The sequence below is a fragment of the Tachysurus fulvidraco genome, chromosome 10 (assembly GCF_022655615.1).
Source record: "Tachysurus fulvidraco isolate hzauxx_2018 chromosome 10, HZAU_PFXX_2.0, whole genome shotgun sequence".
In the NCBI taxonomy this organism is placed as follows: Eukaryota; Metazoa; Chordata; class Actinopteri; order Siluriformes; family Bagridae; genus Tachysurus; species Tachysurus fulvidraco.
Genome location: NC_062527.1, coordinates 3,695,640 through 3,711,977, shown reverse-complemented (window position 1 = coordinate 3,711,977; position 16,338 = coordinate 3,695,640). Strand labels below are relative to the sequence as shown.

Sequence of the window (16,338 nt, the reverse complement as noted above, 5' to 3'; positions counted from 1 at the left end):
AAGTTATCTCGACTCTTTCGGATGTGAGCTACATCATTTAAATAAAAGCAATTTTAGATTCTAAGGCCTGTTGGGGATGAAAAACAGGAAGGAAAACAGGGCCTCAGCATGAGACTGAGAGAAGCTGCACCTAGATGCTAAATTCAAAGTCCTTCTATGAAAACACTGAAGAACTCCCGAGTCAGGTATGTGCTAGCTTTCACTGTATTTCATCTTTCACATCATACAGTTGGAGAAAGTTTGCATTAATTATCAAATAATATCCTTGTTACAAGTTTTCAAGTTTTTTTATTACATGCTTACTTAAGCAAATTGACTTCACTTGGAGATTCCTCACTAAGTAAAGATTTACATTTTGCTGAGGGACAATTATTGTTTTGGGAAATAAAAATAAAATAAAATAAAACAACTAACTAACTAACTAACTAACTAACTAACTAACTAACTAACTAACTAACTAACTAACTAACTAACTAACTAACTAAATAGATAGATAGATAAATAAATAAATGTGTCACTTACTGTACAGTACATTTAAAAAATACACCCCTCTGAGAACATTTTAAAGCAGGTCTCTTAAAAAATGTTAAACATTCAAACAAATCACACTAAATATTTTCATCGATACCCACACACTGAGAAGAAAAACCCTGTATAATTCAGTACTGTATTATAAGCTGGGATTTAAACACAGATGACAGGATAAAAAACCCAAACGATAATTAACACTGCAACGCTATTGAGCAAGTATCACTTTAGACACATGATGGACTGTACAGTACACTGCGTTCTGAAACTGGGGCTTGGGTATAATAATATAATAAGGACTACCTACAGTACAGTATGCTCTATGATTATTTAAGTCAAATTTCTTGACAGGGTTTTCCCACAAATCCCATGAGTTACTGCTATAATCACAATAAATAGAAAATAAGAAGTAGTGTGATTTTTTTGGCTTTTCATTATGTGCGCATTTACCAAACCACGACAGGATATTACTTTAAAATTCAGGTAAAATCATGAGAATCTTAGCTATACACAATCATAATGGAAGTAACCAAAGACCAGCTGAACTGAACTACAGAACATATTAAAGCAACTTTATACAATTCCTCTATTTGTTGTTTACTCCAAAGCAGCTTTTAACTCAATTTCGAATAACTTTTTTGAATGAATCCACCACACAAAACACAGCCACCGAAATCAAGAAGACGTCCCACTCAGGTCTTCACCAGCACTGCTCATCAGTGAGTCTCCCATCACATCACTGTCATGGTTAAACTTCTCAAGCAGGACTTCTGGGCACCTTCTGTGATTCTGTTACTGTCATGCAGAACAGTGTGCTACTGACTGGTGACTAGCACAACAAGGATTGAACAAGGTGCGTGAAGGTGGCGAGAGGTGACTGAGGAATTGTGAAAGTACAGTAACTTTCAAATGGCTTTCTGGGAAAGCGCTTCATTTGGACCCCGTGATGATGGTGGTGACGGTGGAAGGCCGCTTGCATCGCTTCTCTGTCACCCCTGTGTTTGGGACTTGATGGGACGCATCTAGACAAAAATAACACACTTTTCATGAGATGCTAAGTACAACATCATGATCATTGTTAGAAAGAATACAGCAGGCACACATTCACTTACAGTCCTTGTGGTTGATGGAGGAGACATCGATCGACTGGCTTTTGACAGGCATGGGTGCTTGGTTCTCAGTCCTGTGCGGTGTGGTGTCCATGCTGCTGCCTAAACTGCTGCCCAGCTGCAGGCGCTTCATATGTCGAATCACTGCTGTAGCATTAAATGCTTGCTGTGAAAGAATGTTATACTTAATTATGATCTATTTTATATTCTACATTTAGAGTAAACATCTTCTCTCTCTTCTAATGAGAGAAAAGAGAAATTACTTACCCTCCATTTGGCTTTAGCAAAGTTTTTCTTCATCTGCCGGCTGACAGACTCGTGAATGTTCTTACATAGAGCCGTGTCTCCAGCTATCCTAAAGGTACAAAATACAAAAAACTCTGCCTTTTGTTTAACATTTTGTTGATTTATACAATTTCTCCCAATAACTGAATATAAATAAATAAGTCATTGATATATTGCTGGGATCCGATAGGCTTTCCTGCTTTAATACATTTTCAGAACTTAATTTGACTTCATTACTATAACCAGCTTTCACTTAAACCTCTGAACATTATCACCCTCAGACACATCCATCCATCTATCAACCCATCCACCCACCCACCCATAAATCCATCCAGCCATCCATCCAGCCATCCATCCAAACGTCTATTAATCCATCCATCCACCCATTCATCCATCCATTCATCCAGCCATCCATCCATCCATCTTTCCATTCATCCATCCACCCGTCTATTAATCCATCCATCTATCCATCCACCCATCTATTAATCCATCCATCTATCAATCCATTCATCCATCCATCCTTCCTTCCTTCCTTCCTTCCTTACAACCATCCATCCATCTATCAATCCATCCTTACAACCATCCACCGATCCATTCATCCATTCACCATCCATCCATTCTTACAACCATCCATCCATCCATCCATTCATCAATCCATTAATCGATCCATCCATCCATTCATCCATCCATCCATCCATCCATCCATCATTAGAGATGCATGTTAGCCAACACTACATGACTGAGATAGAAACCATGAGGAAACCCCCAAAGCACAACAATCATGCAAACCCCATGCACAAAGGAGAAACTCCAATGTCCATCCATCCATCCATCCATCCATCCATCCATCCATCCATCCATCCATCCAATCAATCAATCAATCAATCAATCAATCAATCCATCCATCCATCGTACTCTTTATTATTATAAGATAAAATATTACTAGAGTTAAGATTATTAAGATTATTAAGATATTACTCTTTATTCGCAGGTTAATTTCCAGGTTAAATTTAAAACATAAATGCACCTACAGTAAGTTGTTGTGTAAAGCTGTACTAACCAGGGATGCCGAAGAGCCTCGTCACACGTGAACCTCTTCTCTGGATCCTTCTGCATTAGATTACTGATGAAATCTTTAGCTGTTTGACACCAGGATATGTTCACAATGGATACTTTCACAGAATGTATCATTAAAGGTGGCAGTAAAAAGATAGATCTCAACTTAAGATAACAAACAAGCAAAAAAAAGACTTTTATATAGTTGATGTGTAGGGAATTATGCGTTCAGAAATGTTGCCCATATACGGTAGCTTTATGTCAGTTGACATAAAAAAGCTTATGCAGATGTCATGTAGCCTTGTAAACACTTTCCTTAAAGAACGTATTCATAAGCATTGCATATTCAATTCAATCCCATTCAATTCAAATGAGTTCTACAAAATGATTTTGGTAAATTCATAATGTTCTGTGCGATTTTGTCGTTCATGGAAAGAAGAGAAAAAAAGGCCCTGAGTTCTTTAAAGATTTTTACTTCCTACATTTTATCGTTATTAGTTAGTGTTGATGCCCGATGACGCCTGAGATAGGCACAGGCTCCCTGTGACCCGAGAAGTTCGGATAAAGCGGTAGAAAATTAATGAGTGAGTGAGTAGTTAGTGTTGACCAACAGAACATTCAAAGAGCTCAAACATCATAACAGAGCATAAGAAACATTTTATATTAATAGAATTACTACTCACCTGAGTCTGAGATATCATCCCAGTAAGGTGAATCAAATTCATACTCAGCCTTAAGGATCTGCTCAAATAGTTTGGAATCATTCTCATCGTAAAAAGGAGGATAGCCGCATAACCTGTGGCACAGAAGACACACAGGCACTCAGTTTATTTGTTGACTGGTTATTCTTTTCTCTCTGATAAAAGAGACTGGATACTCACAATATGTAAGAAATAACCCCAATAGACCAACAGTCTACTGCTTTACTGTATGGCTTCTGTGCTAGGACCTCAGGAGCTAATGATACAGAAGAAGAAACAAAACTCTAACAGGCAAAATGCCAGTGAACAATTAAATAATCAGCCCAAGTGATTGCTGTAATATCTGAATGCATATTGCCACCTAGTGGCACATTGTTTTCAACATTATAGGAAACGGTGTTACTACAGTACGGAGGAGGAGAATGATTAGGTGCTACAGCAAACATTTGACAACCTCACCAACATATCCTGGAGTCCCACAGGCAGTGGACATGATGTCATTTGCTGCTCCTTCCATCTTCGACAGGCCAAAGTCACTAATCATTATTTTAGACTGATCATGTGGGTTGAAGTATAACAAATTCTCGGGCTAAGAGAAAGAAGAAAGAACGACAGAGAGCTGAAATTCTCTTCAGCGATAAAAGCTTTATGTAACATCACAAGTGATTCCTTTGGATTTCATTTCCTTTACTAACCTTCAGATCCCTGTGGACTATGCCCAGAGAGTGGAGGTAGTTGACAGCATCCAGAACTTGTTTGATCAAAGCACTGGCATCTTTCTCAGTGTAGAAGCCCTTCTCCACAATTCGATCGAACAACTCACCTCCAGATACACTGGAAAAGAGAGAAAGAAAGACGAAGCAGATGTATTCCGTACACAAATCCATATTCTTTAGTGCTTATCCTACACATTTTCAAGGGGAACCTGGATTCTATCTCAAGGGACATGGGGCACAAGATGCGGGATACACTGGACTGGGTGCCAACCCTTTACAAAGCATAATCTCTCTCTCACACACACACACACACACACACACATACACACACACACACACACTCACACATCATTCACACACTGAAGACAATTTAGAGATGCCCAGGGTGGAGATAAAAATCAAACCTCCAACCCTGGAGGTTGGCTTTCTAACCAATGTAGTTTTATTCCAACCACTATAAATAAAACAGAGCTTTCTGGAACATTACAAGTCTTAAACTCATAATATCTGACAAGCAATGCTTAAATTTTTTGGAGTGAAATGCTCTACTCCTGGAAGTGACCCCTTTTATGCTTTTTAGTGTAATCAGTATTCTGATTATTTTGGCAATTTGTTCTCCAAGTGTGAAGAGTGACGTTGGACTTATGGCTGCTAAGAGGAACGCTTCTTCTAAGACTCCATAAGTAGCCGTAAGTAGCCAATTTCATTATGCTCACAGCTGCATGATGAGATACAGATGGTTGGGACTTTCATAGATGTCCTCAAGTGCAACAATGTTCTCATGCTTGATCCTGGGGGAAAAAAAACATGATCTGTTTGAGCTCACTGAAAGAGAATATTTGACAACAATGATTCTGAATAGTGTTCATAAACATAAGACATAAAGGCACTGTCATAAGCCAGTGTCGATGTAAAGGTGACATAAGGATGTGTTGTAAAATATTCCTAGCTCACATTATATTAAGTTGTAACTACAAACAAAATGTACTGTAGCAGATGAACACTGAGCTACAAAATCAGCTGTTATGGTATTTCAACAAGAGTAAAATACCATAACATGGCATTAAAAATATCGATTTTCAACATAAACTAAAACAATAAAACATCTTTTATTATAAATGTACAGTAAGTTAAGCACTCATATAAATGTTTTCTATATAGGTTTATATCAATTGTCATAAAGCACTTTTGCAGATGTCATGTAGCATTATAAACACTATCCTTAAGGAGCGTATTCATAAGCATTGCGCATGCTTTCTATAAAGTGATACTGACAAATTTATGAAAAGGTTTCTGTCAAACCTGAGGTCCTGTGCAACTTTGCTTCTCATGAGTCAGAGAAGAATTTTTATGGTTTTGAACAAAAATTTCATCTTCATCTTGCAAAAAGTTATTAGTTATTATTAGTATTTTGATAAACAGCATGTTCACGGCACTCAGAAAGCATATAATAGATGTAAAAGGTGCTTCACTAATGTAAATTTGATTACATTTGATTACCACTTTAGTTTAAGGGGAAATTAAAGTCATTCATTTGGCATTTGGAATACGTGCAGCTTGATATTGCATAACAGTTTTTAATGCAAAAGGATAGACAGATAGATAGGGACACTTAATGAACATAAGACTCTCAGTAATGTGCTGTTAGCCAATATAATAACTCCAAAGGTAAGGTTAAAAATGACAGATGTGACCGTCTCAAACAGTTGACCTATAATGGCATAATGGATTGAGGTTCTTCGCTGTTCTGTCATCTGACCGGATTTGAAATAAGCCTTACATAAACCCTCCAGTATCTCTGGAGTGTGTAATGCTAATACATGTGACTCGTGTAGGTAGCCTTCAGATAAAATGTTACTGGATTTTGTATTAATAGTTGGTATTTAAGGTGCAACCACATATAACTGGACTGTGGTATAATTAATCATGCTGTTCTGACAGACCTAATGTGTAATGAAGTGTATGCATAGTTACTCCAGTTAAAGAGAAGCAGTATATTTTCATGGCCTGTTGTTTTTCTCTACATTGTTTGTGCCATTGATGGCAGCAGGATGAATTGTGAAGTGGACAGAAACATCGAATTTACAATCCAACTTAATGCCAGCAATAGGAATAAATCTGCATACAATATGTTGCACCACTGAGGACACTGACTGAATTAATAGACTCACTTGAACCAGTAATGTGTACTGGTCTTAATGATAACACGCCTAACGTTACGCTAAAGTTTCTTTAGCAAGACTTATGTTTAGTACTGGACCTTGATCATGGCCCATGAGCAGCATCTTGGTATTTATGGAAATGTGAGAAGGCAGATAGGGCAGATCCAGATAGGGCAGAGACCCAGGCGAGAGCAGATCCAGAAGAGAGCAAACTCAGGAGCGATCAGGACTAGTAAAAGGCTGGACCGGGAAAGACGAAGCCCATAAGAATGCCCATAAGAATGCCCATAAGAGGACACAATCAGGAGTGGGTATTACCAGGAGAGAGCAGGACCAGGACAAGGCAGGCTGAGGAGAGAGCAAGCTCAAGAGAGAGCAGGTCCAGGAGTTGGAAGACCCAGAAAAGGGCAAGGCCAAGAGAGGGCAGGTCCAGGAGTTGGCAGACCCAGAAAAGGGCAAGGCCAGGAGAGGGCAGACCCAGGACAGAACAGGACCTGGAGTGAGCAGACCCAGGAGTAAGCAGGACCAGAATTGGGCAGACCCAGGAGTGAGCAGGACCAGGAGTGGCCAGGACCAGGAGACAGCAGGACCAGGAGACAGCATGACCAGAAATGGGCAGACCCAGAAATGGGCAGACCCAGGAATGAGCAGGACCAGGAGACAGCAGGACCAGAAATGGGCAGACCCAGAAATGGGCAGACCCAGGAGTGAGCAGACCCAGGAGTGAGCAGACCCAGGAGTGAGCAGACCTAGGAGTGAGCAGACCCAGGAGTGAGCAGACCTAGGAGTGAGCAGACCCAGGAGTGAGCAGACCCAGGAGTGAGCAGACCCAGGAGTGAGCAGACCTAGGAGTGAGCAGACCCAGGAGTGAGCAGACCCAGGAGTGAGCAGACCTAGGAGTGAGCAGACCCAGGAGTGAGCAGACCTAGGAGTGAGCAGACTCAGGAGTGAGCAGACCCAGGAGTGAGCAGACCCAGGAGTGAGCAGACTCAGTAGACTAAAAAAAAAAGAAACTGAATATGAAGGAGGAACTTTAAAAATGTCAATTTAAACATAACGATCTCCAGTGGCAATGCCCGAGGTGTAATTTTACCTTCAAAGCTGGCTAAAATGCCCAAAATCCATGGCCTTTCTTGGGCACAATAGATCACAGAAGTGCACAGTTGGTGGCGTTTGAAAGCTACTGAAGAGCTCTCATAAGCCGTTGTGCTCAGGCGGTATCAGGCACTTCACAAGTGCAGAAGATTCCTATTTAATTAATGACTCATACTCACCATAAAAGAACCCCATCACATGATCAGTGCAGTTTCTCTGTCTGTTAACTATGACCACCAAAGATCTGGTTTGAATGATTTCGGTCAGTTGAAACCGAATACTGTCTTTAAAAAGAAAGATCAATTTCTACAGGGTTTATACATAATTGTAGATAGAACACAGTCATGGTTTTATTTAAAATCCAAAGTGATGGATTCAAAGAAACAAAACGATTGTATTCTGAAGTTGAATCCTTTCAGCAAACAATCACATTCAATAGCTTTCACACAAGAAAATAAAAGTAATAGTTTTGTCGCTCTACAGCACCACGAACACACAATTCTGAGCAGCTGTTCCTACTTCTTCATCATAACCAGCCCTGCTCCTCTTTTACCATGACAACCATCAGGTTGGACTCGGGAGCAAACGTGTGTGGAATAGCGAGGTCTGCAGAGGAGGCAGCATGAGTCATTGCTGAATGAGGGAAATGGGCTGCGTGCGTGCAGAAGAGCGCCGCACGGGTTCACAAAAAAAAAAAACAAGAAAAAAATAAAGAAAGAAAGAACATTTACCTGCTGCAGTGTTGTAACCCTAGAATACACAGTGATGTGCAGCTGATTTGCATACAAAAGCTACCAGCTAGTGACAATTTGTTATAAAGCCTGCAGTTCTTCACGTGGCCACTGCAGACTGTTAATAGAAGGTGGAGGTGTGTGTGTGTGTGTGGGGGGGGGGGGATGGAGGGGGGGGGATGGAGGGGGGGATGGGGGGCTGACTCATCTCTAACTCTTAGAGCAGAATGGTTTAGTTTTGTGCTTATTTTTCAGTTTATTTTGTGGAAAATGAAGTCAGGCTTTATTTATGCACATGCAAATATTTTTAATGTGCACCAGGTCAGGGTTTCTGTGGCACTTCCCCTACGCTCTCACACAGAAGGTTATATATTTTGAGCAATACCTACTTCCTGAGCACAGCGATTTCGTTCTCGATGCTGGTCTCTTTCCCTCTTAGGGCTTTCTTTGGGATGCATTTGACCGCGTACATCTTGCCCGTGGCTCTCTCCCGAGCAAGGACTACTTCTGAGAAAGCTCCACTGAGAAAGAACCAGAGAGAAAAAATTGCAAATTAAAATAGAAATATCAAATTGCACTGTAGACGTTACGACTGATTTCCAATACATACAGTGTTTAATTCTGTGTGTGTGTGTGTGTGTGTGTGTGTGTGTGTGTGTGTGTTCAGTTGCTCACATGTTCTTAAGTCATCTCTAGTGTACCTTCTGTAGCTAAGCCTTCTATGAGGACTGAAAATCCTCAGTAATCCCTCACACCATGCACAGAGAGACATGCACACACCCGGCAATCAGCACAAGGTCACAGGAGTGCAGGTCAGACCTCACAAAAGGCCACTGCTCTCTGTTCACCCGTGTGTTGTATGTCATAACACCAGCGAGACTGTAATTCTTCACAGTTCAAAGGCAATTTCTTAGTGTCGGATAAAATATTAATTAAAAACCAATTCATCTAGACGGAGTAAAATATATTTCAAAGGTCACTTGAGACATTGACAGGTTTGGACAGAATTCACAAAGATGGGAAAAAGAAAAGAAAATATTTAATATAGGAAATTATGCAATTGTAATCTGTACATTAATGGAGTGAACACAAAGGAAAATGATCAACAATCAAGAAGAAGTTGCTTATTTTACAATAACTGGTCATTACTGGAAAATAATTACGTACTTATTGCACTTATAACAAATGTTTTATTCCTCTTATAGTATAAATGGATAAAATTTTGTGCTATGGTATAAGACTTATTATATAAAATTTGATCCATTTATAGTTCCTTTTAATATCGTAGACACAAATGTCCTTGAAAATGAAATGAACTTATAAACAAACAAAAACAATCTCACTAGTTTATAGGAAAATAATTCATTACGTTAAGCACCATTTCTTGTTATTCTACAACAATAACTTAAAGAACATCACACACACTGCTTCTCGGATGGATTTAAAGAGCTCAGCAGTTTAAGAGAAGCTGACCATAAGCAAAAGATGCAGGTTAAAGAGAAAATCAGCAGCTTTAGGCTCTACAGCCAAAACATTCTAGCGTGGATTAGAGATTATAAAACATCTTGTATTTAACAAAATGATACCTCCGTGGGGTTCAGGTTAAGGCTCCGTCTGAACACTTCAGTTTACAGGCACAGGGATTTAGACGAACTCAGCCCAAATCAGCCCAAATCTGGCAGGCCTATTTTGTTGTGTGTAATTGTTAATCATTTTGATCAGTAGTTTAATATGTTAATGCCATTTTGTGCTTGCACAATGTAACATAGAGCTCTGAATCAAGTACAAAGTAGAGCTGTCATATCGAAGACATTATCACTTCATACAATGTGTTCCTACAATAGGCTGCGACAGAGCATCCGTGATATCATTTAATTTATTTCTGATCTGTCGCATTTCCTGAAACAATAATTATTAAGGAGAAGCTTGTACAATATAAAATGGGAACATGACATATAAAGACACGCAAGTTCTTGTGCTAGTGCTACTTTCTTTTACAATAAATTGTAAAAAACTTCATCCATTTATCTATTTTCTGTAGTGCTTATCCTATACGAGGTCACACCGAGCCTGGAGTCCATCCCAGGGGACTCACAAGGTGGCAAAATGTGTTTGACACCCTGGAGAGTGTACCAGCTCAGCACAGGGCACAAACCACACACGCGCGCGCGCGCGCACACACACACACACACACACACACACACACACACACACACACACACACACACACACACACACACACACACACACACACACACACACACACACACACACACACACACACACACACACACATAGCAGAGGATCGAGCTCCAGATCACAGAGATTTGAGGCAAGCTTTACTACTACTACCACTACTACAGTACTTCTCTGTATCCACCCTCATTTAAAGGCTCTAAAAATGTAGTAAACGTTTGTCCTTCTTTCTTATTTTATCTCTTATGATCATTATTAGTGGGGGGCACGATGGCTTAGTGGTTAGCACGTTCACCTCACACCTCCATGGTTGGGGGGTCGATTCCCACCTCCGCCTTGTGTGTGTGGAGTTTGCATGTTCTCCCCGTGCCTCGGGGGTTTCCTCTGGGTACTCCGGTTTCCTCCCCCGGTCTAAAGACATGCATGGTAGGTTGATTGGCATCTCTGGAAAATTGTCTGTAGTGTGTGATTGCGTGAGTGAATGAGAGTGTGTGTGCCCTGCGATGGGTTGGCACTCCGTCCAGGGTGTATCCTGCCTTGATGCCCTATGAGCACAAACTCCCCGTGACCCGAGAAGTTCGAATAAGCGGTAGAAAACGAATGGATGAATGAATGAATGAATGAATGAATGAATGAATGATGCCAGAATTTCGATTATCTGTAGAAAAGACCCTAAAAGACACTGTTATTTTTGGATACAGAACAAAGCAGAGCAATAAAACTATGGGGCGCTTGCATCTGTTGTGCATCACAGCATATTATACTGAAAACAGTCGAGCTATACCATCAACATTTTTATTTTAAACTGCATTATATTTGTTGAGAATCCATTAGCAGTTGGATGTTTATATATATATATATATATATATATATATATATATATATATATATATATATATATATATATATATATATATATATACATACATACATACATACATACATACATACACACACACACACACACACACACACACACACACACACACACACACACACATTATATATATATTTCCTAAGATTTCCTAAGATTATCCAAAAATACATCTTGGCAAGGGTTTAAAGATTTGCCCTTTATTGCCCTTTATCTTCTTATCGAAGGCTGGGGTATGTGAAGTCAAATCCATAAATATATTCTGAATGTTCTCTTATTAACTGCATAAAAAACATAATAATTAACTGGAAGATGAAACACCCACCAATTGTGGGTCAACAGATGTAAAAATGTAGATCAGTCTGTAAACTGGAACACATCACTGCTCACCTCTAACTGATTTTATACCATGAAGGACACTCGTTAACAAAAAGGTACAACCGTCAGAATACAAACCTGCAAAATGTTAATCAACTACCCTGATTAAACAACTCCTTCCAGCATGCCAGAGGACAGGGATGAAGAGATGTGTAAGTGTGTATTGGATTGAGAATAGATTTCTGTTGAGTCACCACTGCAGGGAACAAATGAGCTATTTCTGACATGCGGACAAAACGTTACATGTCACACAGGATTCGTGTTTTAATGTGGACATGAAAACATTAGATGAGCGTGAGCATGAGCAAGCAACAAATCCTTTGCAACATCAGCTGTTTCATATTTTGCATTGTTAGATGATTTCCCAGTTTGCTGAATAATCAGACTGAAGTGTCTTCCATAGGACACATTAGAGGATACTTATATAAGCGACAGGACAGAAAATCCTCAGGACATAATCCTGAGTTCAATCCTGAGTTCTGTTTGCTCTTTATGTAACTCAGCAGCCAGTTTAACAAAGACTAAGCTGACTTCTGAAACAAATGGTTACTTCTGTATTTCTGAAGCACTGAAATAAATGTTTCATGGAGAAACAGAGGCACAGAACTCATATAATTATAGACCTCACAGCTCTAAAGCCTCTCATGCATCAGCATGATTCTAATCCATGTTGGAGACGGCAGTGCAGCGGAGGGGAGAGTGGGTGGTGCGGTCGGACCGCGCTGGGTGAATGAAGAATGGTGATTCATAACATGGAGACTCACTTAGCAATCAATGAGGGGGTGATTTCCTGTAAAAGTTTGTGATTGCAAACTTTTACAGGAAATCACCCCCTCATTGATTGCTAAGTGCCAAATATTATTAGATAATATAAGCAAAGCAAAATATCAAAATAATGCCAAAAGATACATGACTGACTTTACACGCCAGACTGTATAATTCTGCAATGAGTATTTATCATATTTGAACATTTAAATCACTAAACATACAAAAAGATAGAGAATCTTTCTACATTTGGAAGCCCTCAGTTCTTGTCAAAATGGACCACAGTTCTTCTTATGTGATACTGAAACATTCTTTTCACCCCTATTTTTGTGACTATATAGAGTCTTATATATTATGAATAGTTCCAGTTCTGCCTGAAGGCCAATCATACAAACTGTGTATTTATATGTACATATGAGAAACTTGTCCATACAACTGAAAACATTAGGAGCGAATTGTCGGTTAGTTCAATAACCATAAATGTCTTTTCTCCATTACACAAAATGGTGCATTAGAAGACATAAATAGGCACAAGAAGGAAATGCTAATCAGTTGAGGAAATGACTTTTCATATTTGGCTTAATGGCAATATAGATTCTTCACATTATTACTGATGACTTACTGTAACCAGAAAAAAAGGATCAGAATATGACCCTCATTAACAAAGCAAACAAAACCCATCTACAAATGTATACATACACTATATGGCCAAATCTTTTGTAGATACCTGACCATTACACCAGAAATCTGTCCTTGACCATCCCATTCCCATTTCCATCCCAAGATGGTTATACTGTAAATATGGACTTCCACCTGTGCTCTTATAACAGCTTACCATCTTTTTGTGGAAAAGCTTTACACAAGGTTTTGTCAGTGGGAATTTATTTTAAAGAAGGTCTGGAATCTGTGTTCCAGTTCATCCCAAAAAGTGTTCAGTGGGTTTGAGGTCAGGGCTCTGTACAGTACACTCGAGTTCTTACAGCCCAACATTTACACACCATGTCTTCATGGAGCTCAGATTGTGCCCAAGGACATTGTCATGCTGGAACAGGTGGAACTTGAACCTCTTAGATCCAGTCAAGATAAATTATAATGTTACAGCATAGAAATACATTCTCATTGTGTCCTTCTAACTTTGTTGCAACAGTTTGAGGAAGATGAGTGTCACAAATGAGTGTCATGTCCAGACGTCCACATACTTAGGGTCAGTTTCATTAGCCATACATACCTGATTGACCATAATTTCCTTTTTAAAAGGGGGAACGTAAAACACATGAATGGACTAAATAAATCTAATCAGAATGAAATCAACAGAATGTAAAATGAACAAACACTAAGAATTTCTTGCTTGGGTTCACAGAGCTCTGAATGCATGAATGAAGCGTTGCGTGCAGTGAAGCAGAGCAGCTACAAATCGTCATCTTCCAGAGAATATAAACAGACATACAAAATAAATCACTGAAAAAGGTGATTAAATCCCGACATATCTGAGTTCTGGCTTGAAATCAGACTGTAACGTAGATTGTAGTGCTGACATTCCTCAAGTGTGCGATTAGTCACTGTCTGTCTGTCTGTCAATGCACAAGTGATGTGATTTTTAGCCTTTCTCGGTGTGAGAATAAAACAAAACATAACAAACAAACAAACAGACAAACAAAAACTACAGGACAGCAGCTTATTGATGAACCAGGAATGAATGGATAGACGCGTGTGCGGTGTTTAAGTGTGTACGTGCGTAAATGGTGGTGATGCAGCAGTATGGAGCTACTCACGTCCCGAGAATCTCCTTAAACTCGAAAATCTTCTTGATGTCATCGACTTGCTTTTTCCACGAGCCCTTCGCCGAGTCCTCGTTTCCTTTGGCCATGGGATCAACAGTGCGTAAATGTATAACCTTGTTACCTGGTGGAAATACAACCTCGGTGATATTACCCAAAGGAAAAGAAACGGTGAATGCAAGTGCTCTGTGTGTGTGTGTGTGTGTGTGTGTGTGTGTGTGTGTGTGTGTGTGTGTGTGTGTGTGTGTGTGTGTGTGTGTGTGTGTGTGTGTGTGTGTCTCAGACTCACAGCTGATTTACGCAGAGCCGAAAGACCTGCACTAATCCAGAGAACTGGCTCTGCTGCAGCTAACGCCTGTTTTCACTCACAGGAAACTCTCTAAATCATCCAGACGTGCTTCATTCGAAACGAAAAACACTCACACTTTTGCTCACTCTTTATTATGAAACAACATCAGCCTAAAGCCCAAGGAGAAGCTACAACAAATAAAGATCAAGCGCGCAACACGGCAGCGACACTGAAATCATATCTAGTAGAATATCAGTCAATGTCTTCTCATAATACGGATCTGATGATACTGTGTGCAGATTATGCAAAAAAATAAAAGCACAGGAAGAAAAAAACTGTTCAGAATTTGTCCTTAATCATTGAATCTGAAGTACAAATTCATGCATGCACTATATGGTCAAATGTTTGTAGACAATGTGATCATCTTACACTTGAGCATCCTTAGGTCAGGACACTGCGGTCAAGGTGAAGAGTCCTGGGGTGGAAATCTGCATTCGGGGTAGAGGTCCAGGTCCAGATTCAACTCTTTCTGGACTTCCTGGTCTCTTTGTGCACAGTGGCATTGTCATGTGCATGTTTTTCTTATACAGTATTTTACCCTCCAGTAATTTGCTACAGATATTCTAGACAAATCTTTTCTTCCAACATTAACTTTAAACAAATTTAAAAATTCTTCTTATACAAATTGTTAGAAAATTTTAGTTATTTGACAACTTTGCTAGTTTTTAAACGTTCAAGCGGCAAAATAAAAATAAAATGTGTGTGTGTGTTTGGATGTGTTATGGTTAGGGACAATTTAAGTTTCAACAGTCCAAAACAGACAAGAGGTCCAGGGAAAATTGTCTGGGTCACGGAGTGTTGAAGATTAACCCATCAGTGGTTAATCCCATCAGTATTCCTGTCTTGTTGAACTTCTGCATGCTTAAGAGGAGTCAACATTGACATGACTATCAAGATTCTACCTGCATGGTGTAAACTCACCAACGACATTTGAAACAAATCTAAATTCGATTTGCTAAAACCACTTCACAAGACATCCAACAAGAACATAAGCCTTGTTGTAAAAAGTTATCTGACATAAAAACAGGTGCCACAACTATTCCATGAATAGCAACTCAATGTTTTGGAAGCAGCAACCCTTTTATTTCATAAAACTAACAAATAAGGAATGACATATACGTAGGCAAGTCAATTCTATGAGTAAGACAGCAACTGGATTTCTGTCTGTCTGACTGAAAGCACATTTCGCTATAAGGGCAACTGTACGTGCTTACAACATTACAAGAATAGAATCTACATACAAGAGTAACGATCAATGAGTCAGTGGGGATCAACGAAATACATTACACCAAACAAACAGAAATACATTTGCACTTTTCAAGCCAAGTCCCCTTGCTTTCCTGGATAATCCTACTGTAGATTTGTACCTTCTAAGTAATCTTGTGGCTTTCCAAGGACCTTAATTCACTATGTGCTCACACTGAACATAACCATCCTTTCAACACGCTATGCTAGTTCTGTGTCTTTACTTTTCTACAGCTGTATACTGTAACGAATTAAAATCCCAATATCTGGCATCAACCAGAAGAGGATGAGTTTCCTGTTGATTTTGGTTCCTTTCAAGGTTTCTTCCTCATGTCAGCTTTTTGAGTTTTGGTTCGTTCGTCTGGGATAA

General features: G+C 39.5%; 1 protein-coding gene across 1 annotated transcript; it reads right to left on the bottom strand.

Moving 5' to 3' along the window:
* Nucleotides 1–57: 57 nt before the first annotated feature.
* Nucleotides 58–16,303, bottom strand: camk1db (calcium/calmodulin-dependent protein kinase 1Db). Its single transcript, XM_027163821.2, has 12 exons — nucleotides 14,664–16,303; nucleotides 14,369–14,498; nucleotides 8,773–8,904; nucleotides 5,112–5,186; nucleotides 4,375–4,513; nucleotides 4,139–4,268; nucleotides 3,860–3,935; nucleotides 3,662–3,774; nucleotides 2,983–3,061; nucleotides 1,905–1,992; nucleotides 1,641–1,803; nucleotides 58–1,550 (listed from the first exon to the last, which is right to left on the bottom strand). Exons 2-12 carry the CDS (start codon nucleotides 14,461–14,463, stop codon nucleotides 1,459–1,461), a joined length of 1,182 nt encoding a protein of 393 aa, XP_027019622.1. The 5' UTR covers nucleotides 14,464–14,498; nucleotides 14,664–16,303; the 3' UTR covers nucleotides 58–1,458.
* Between the last annotated feature and the right edge of the window lie 35 nt (nucleotides 16,304–16,338).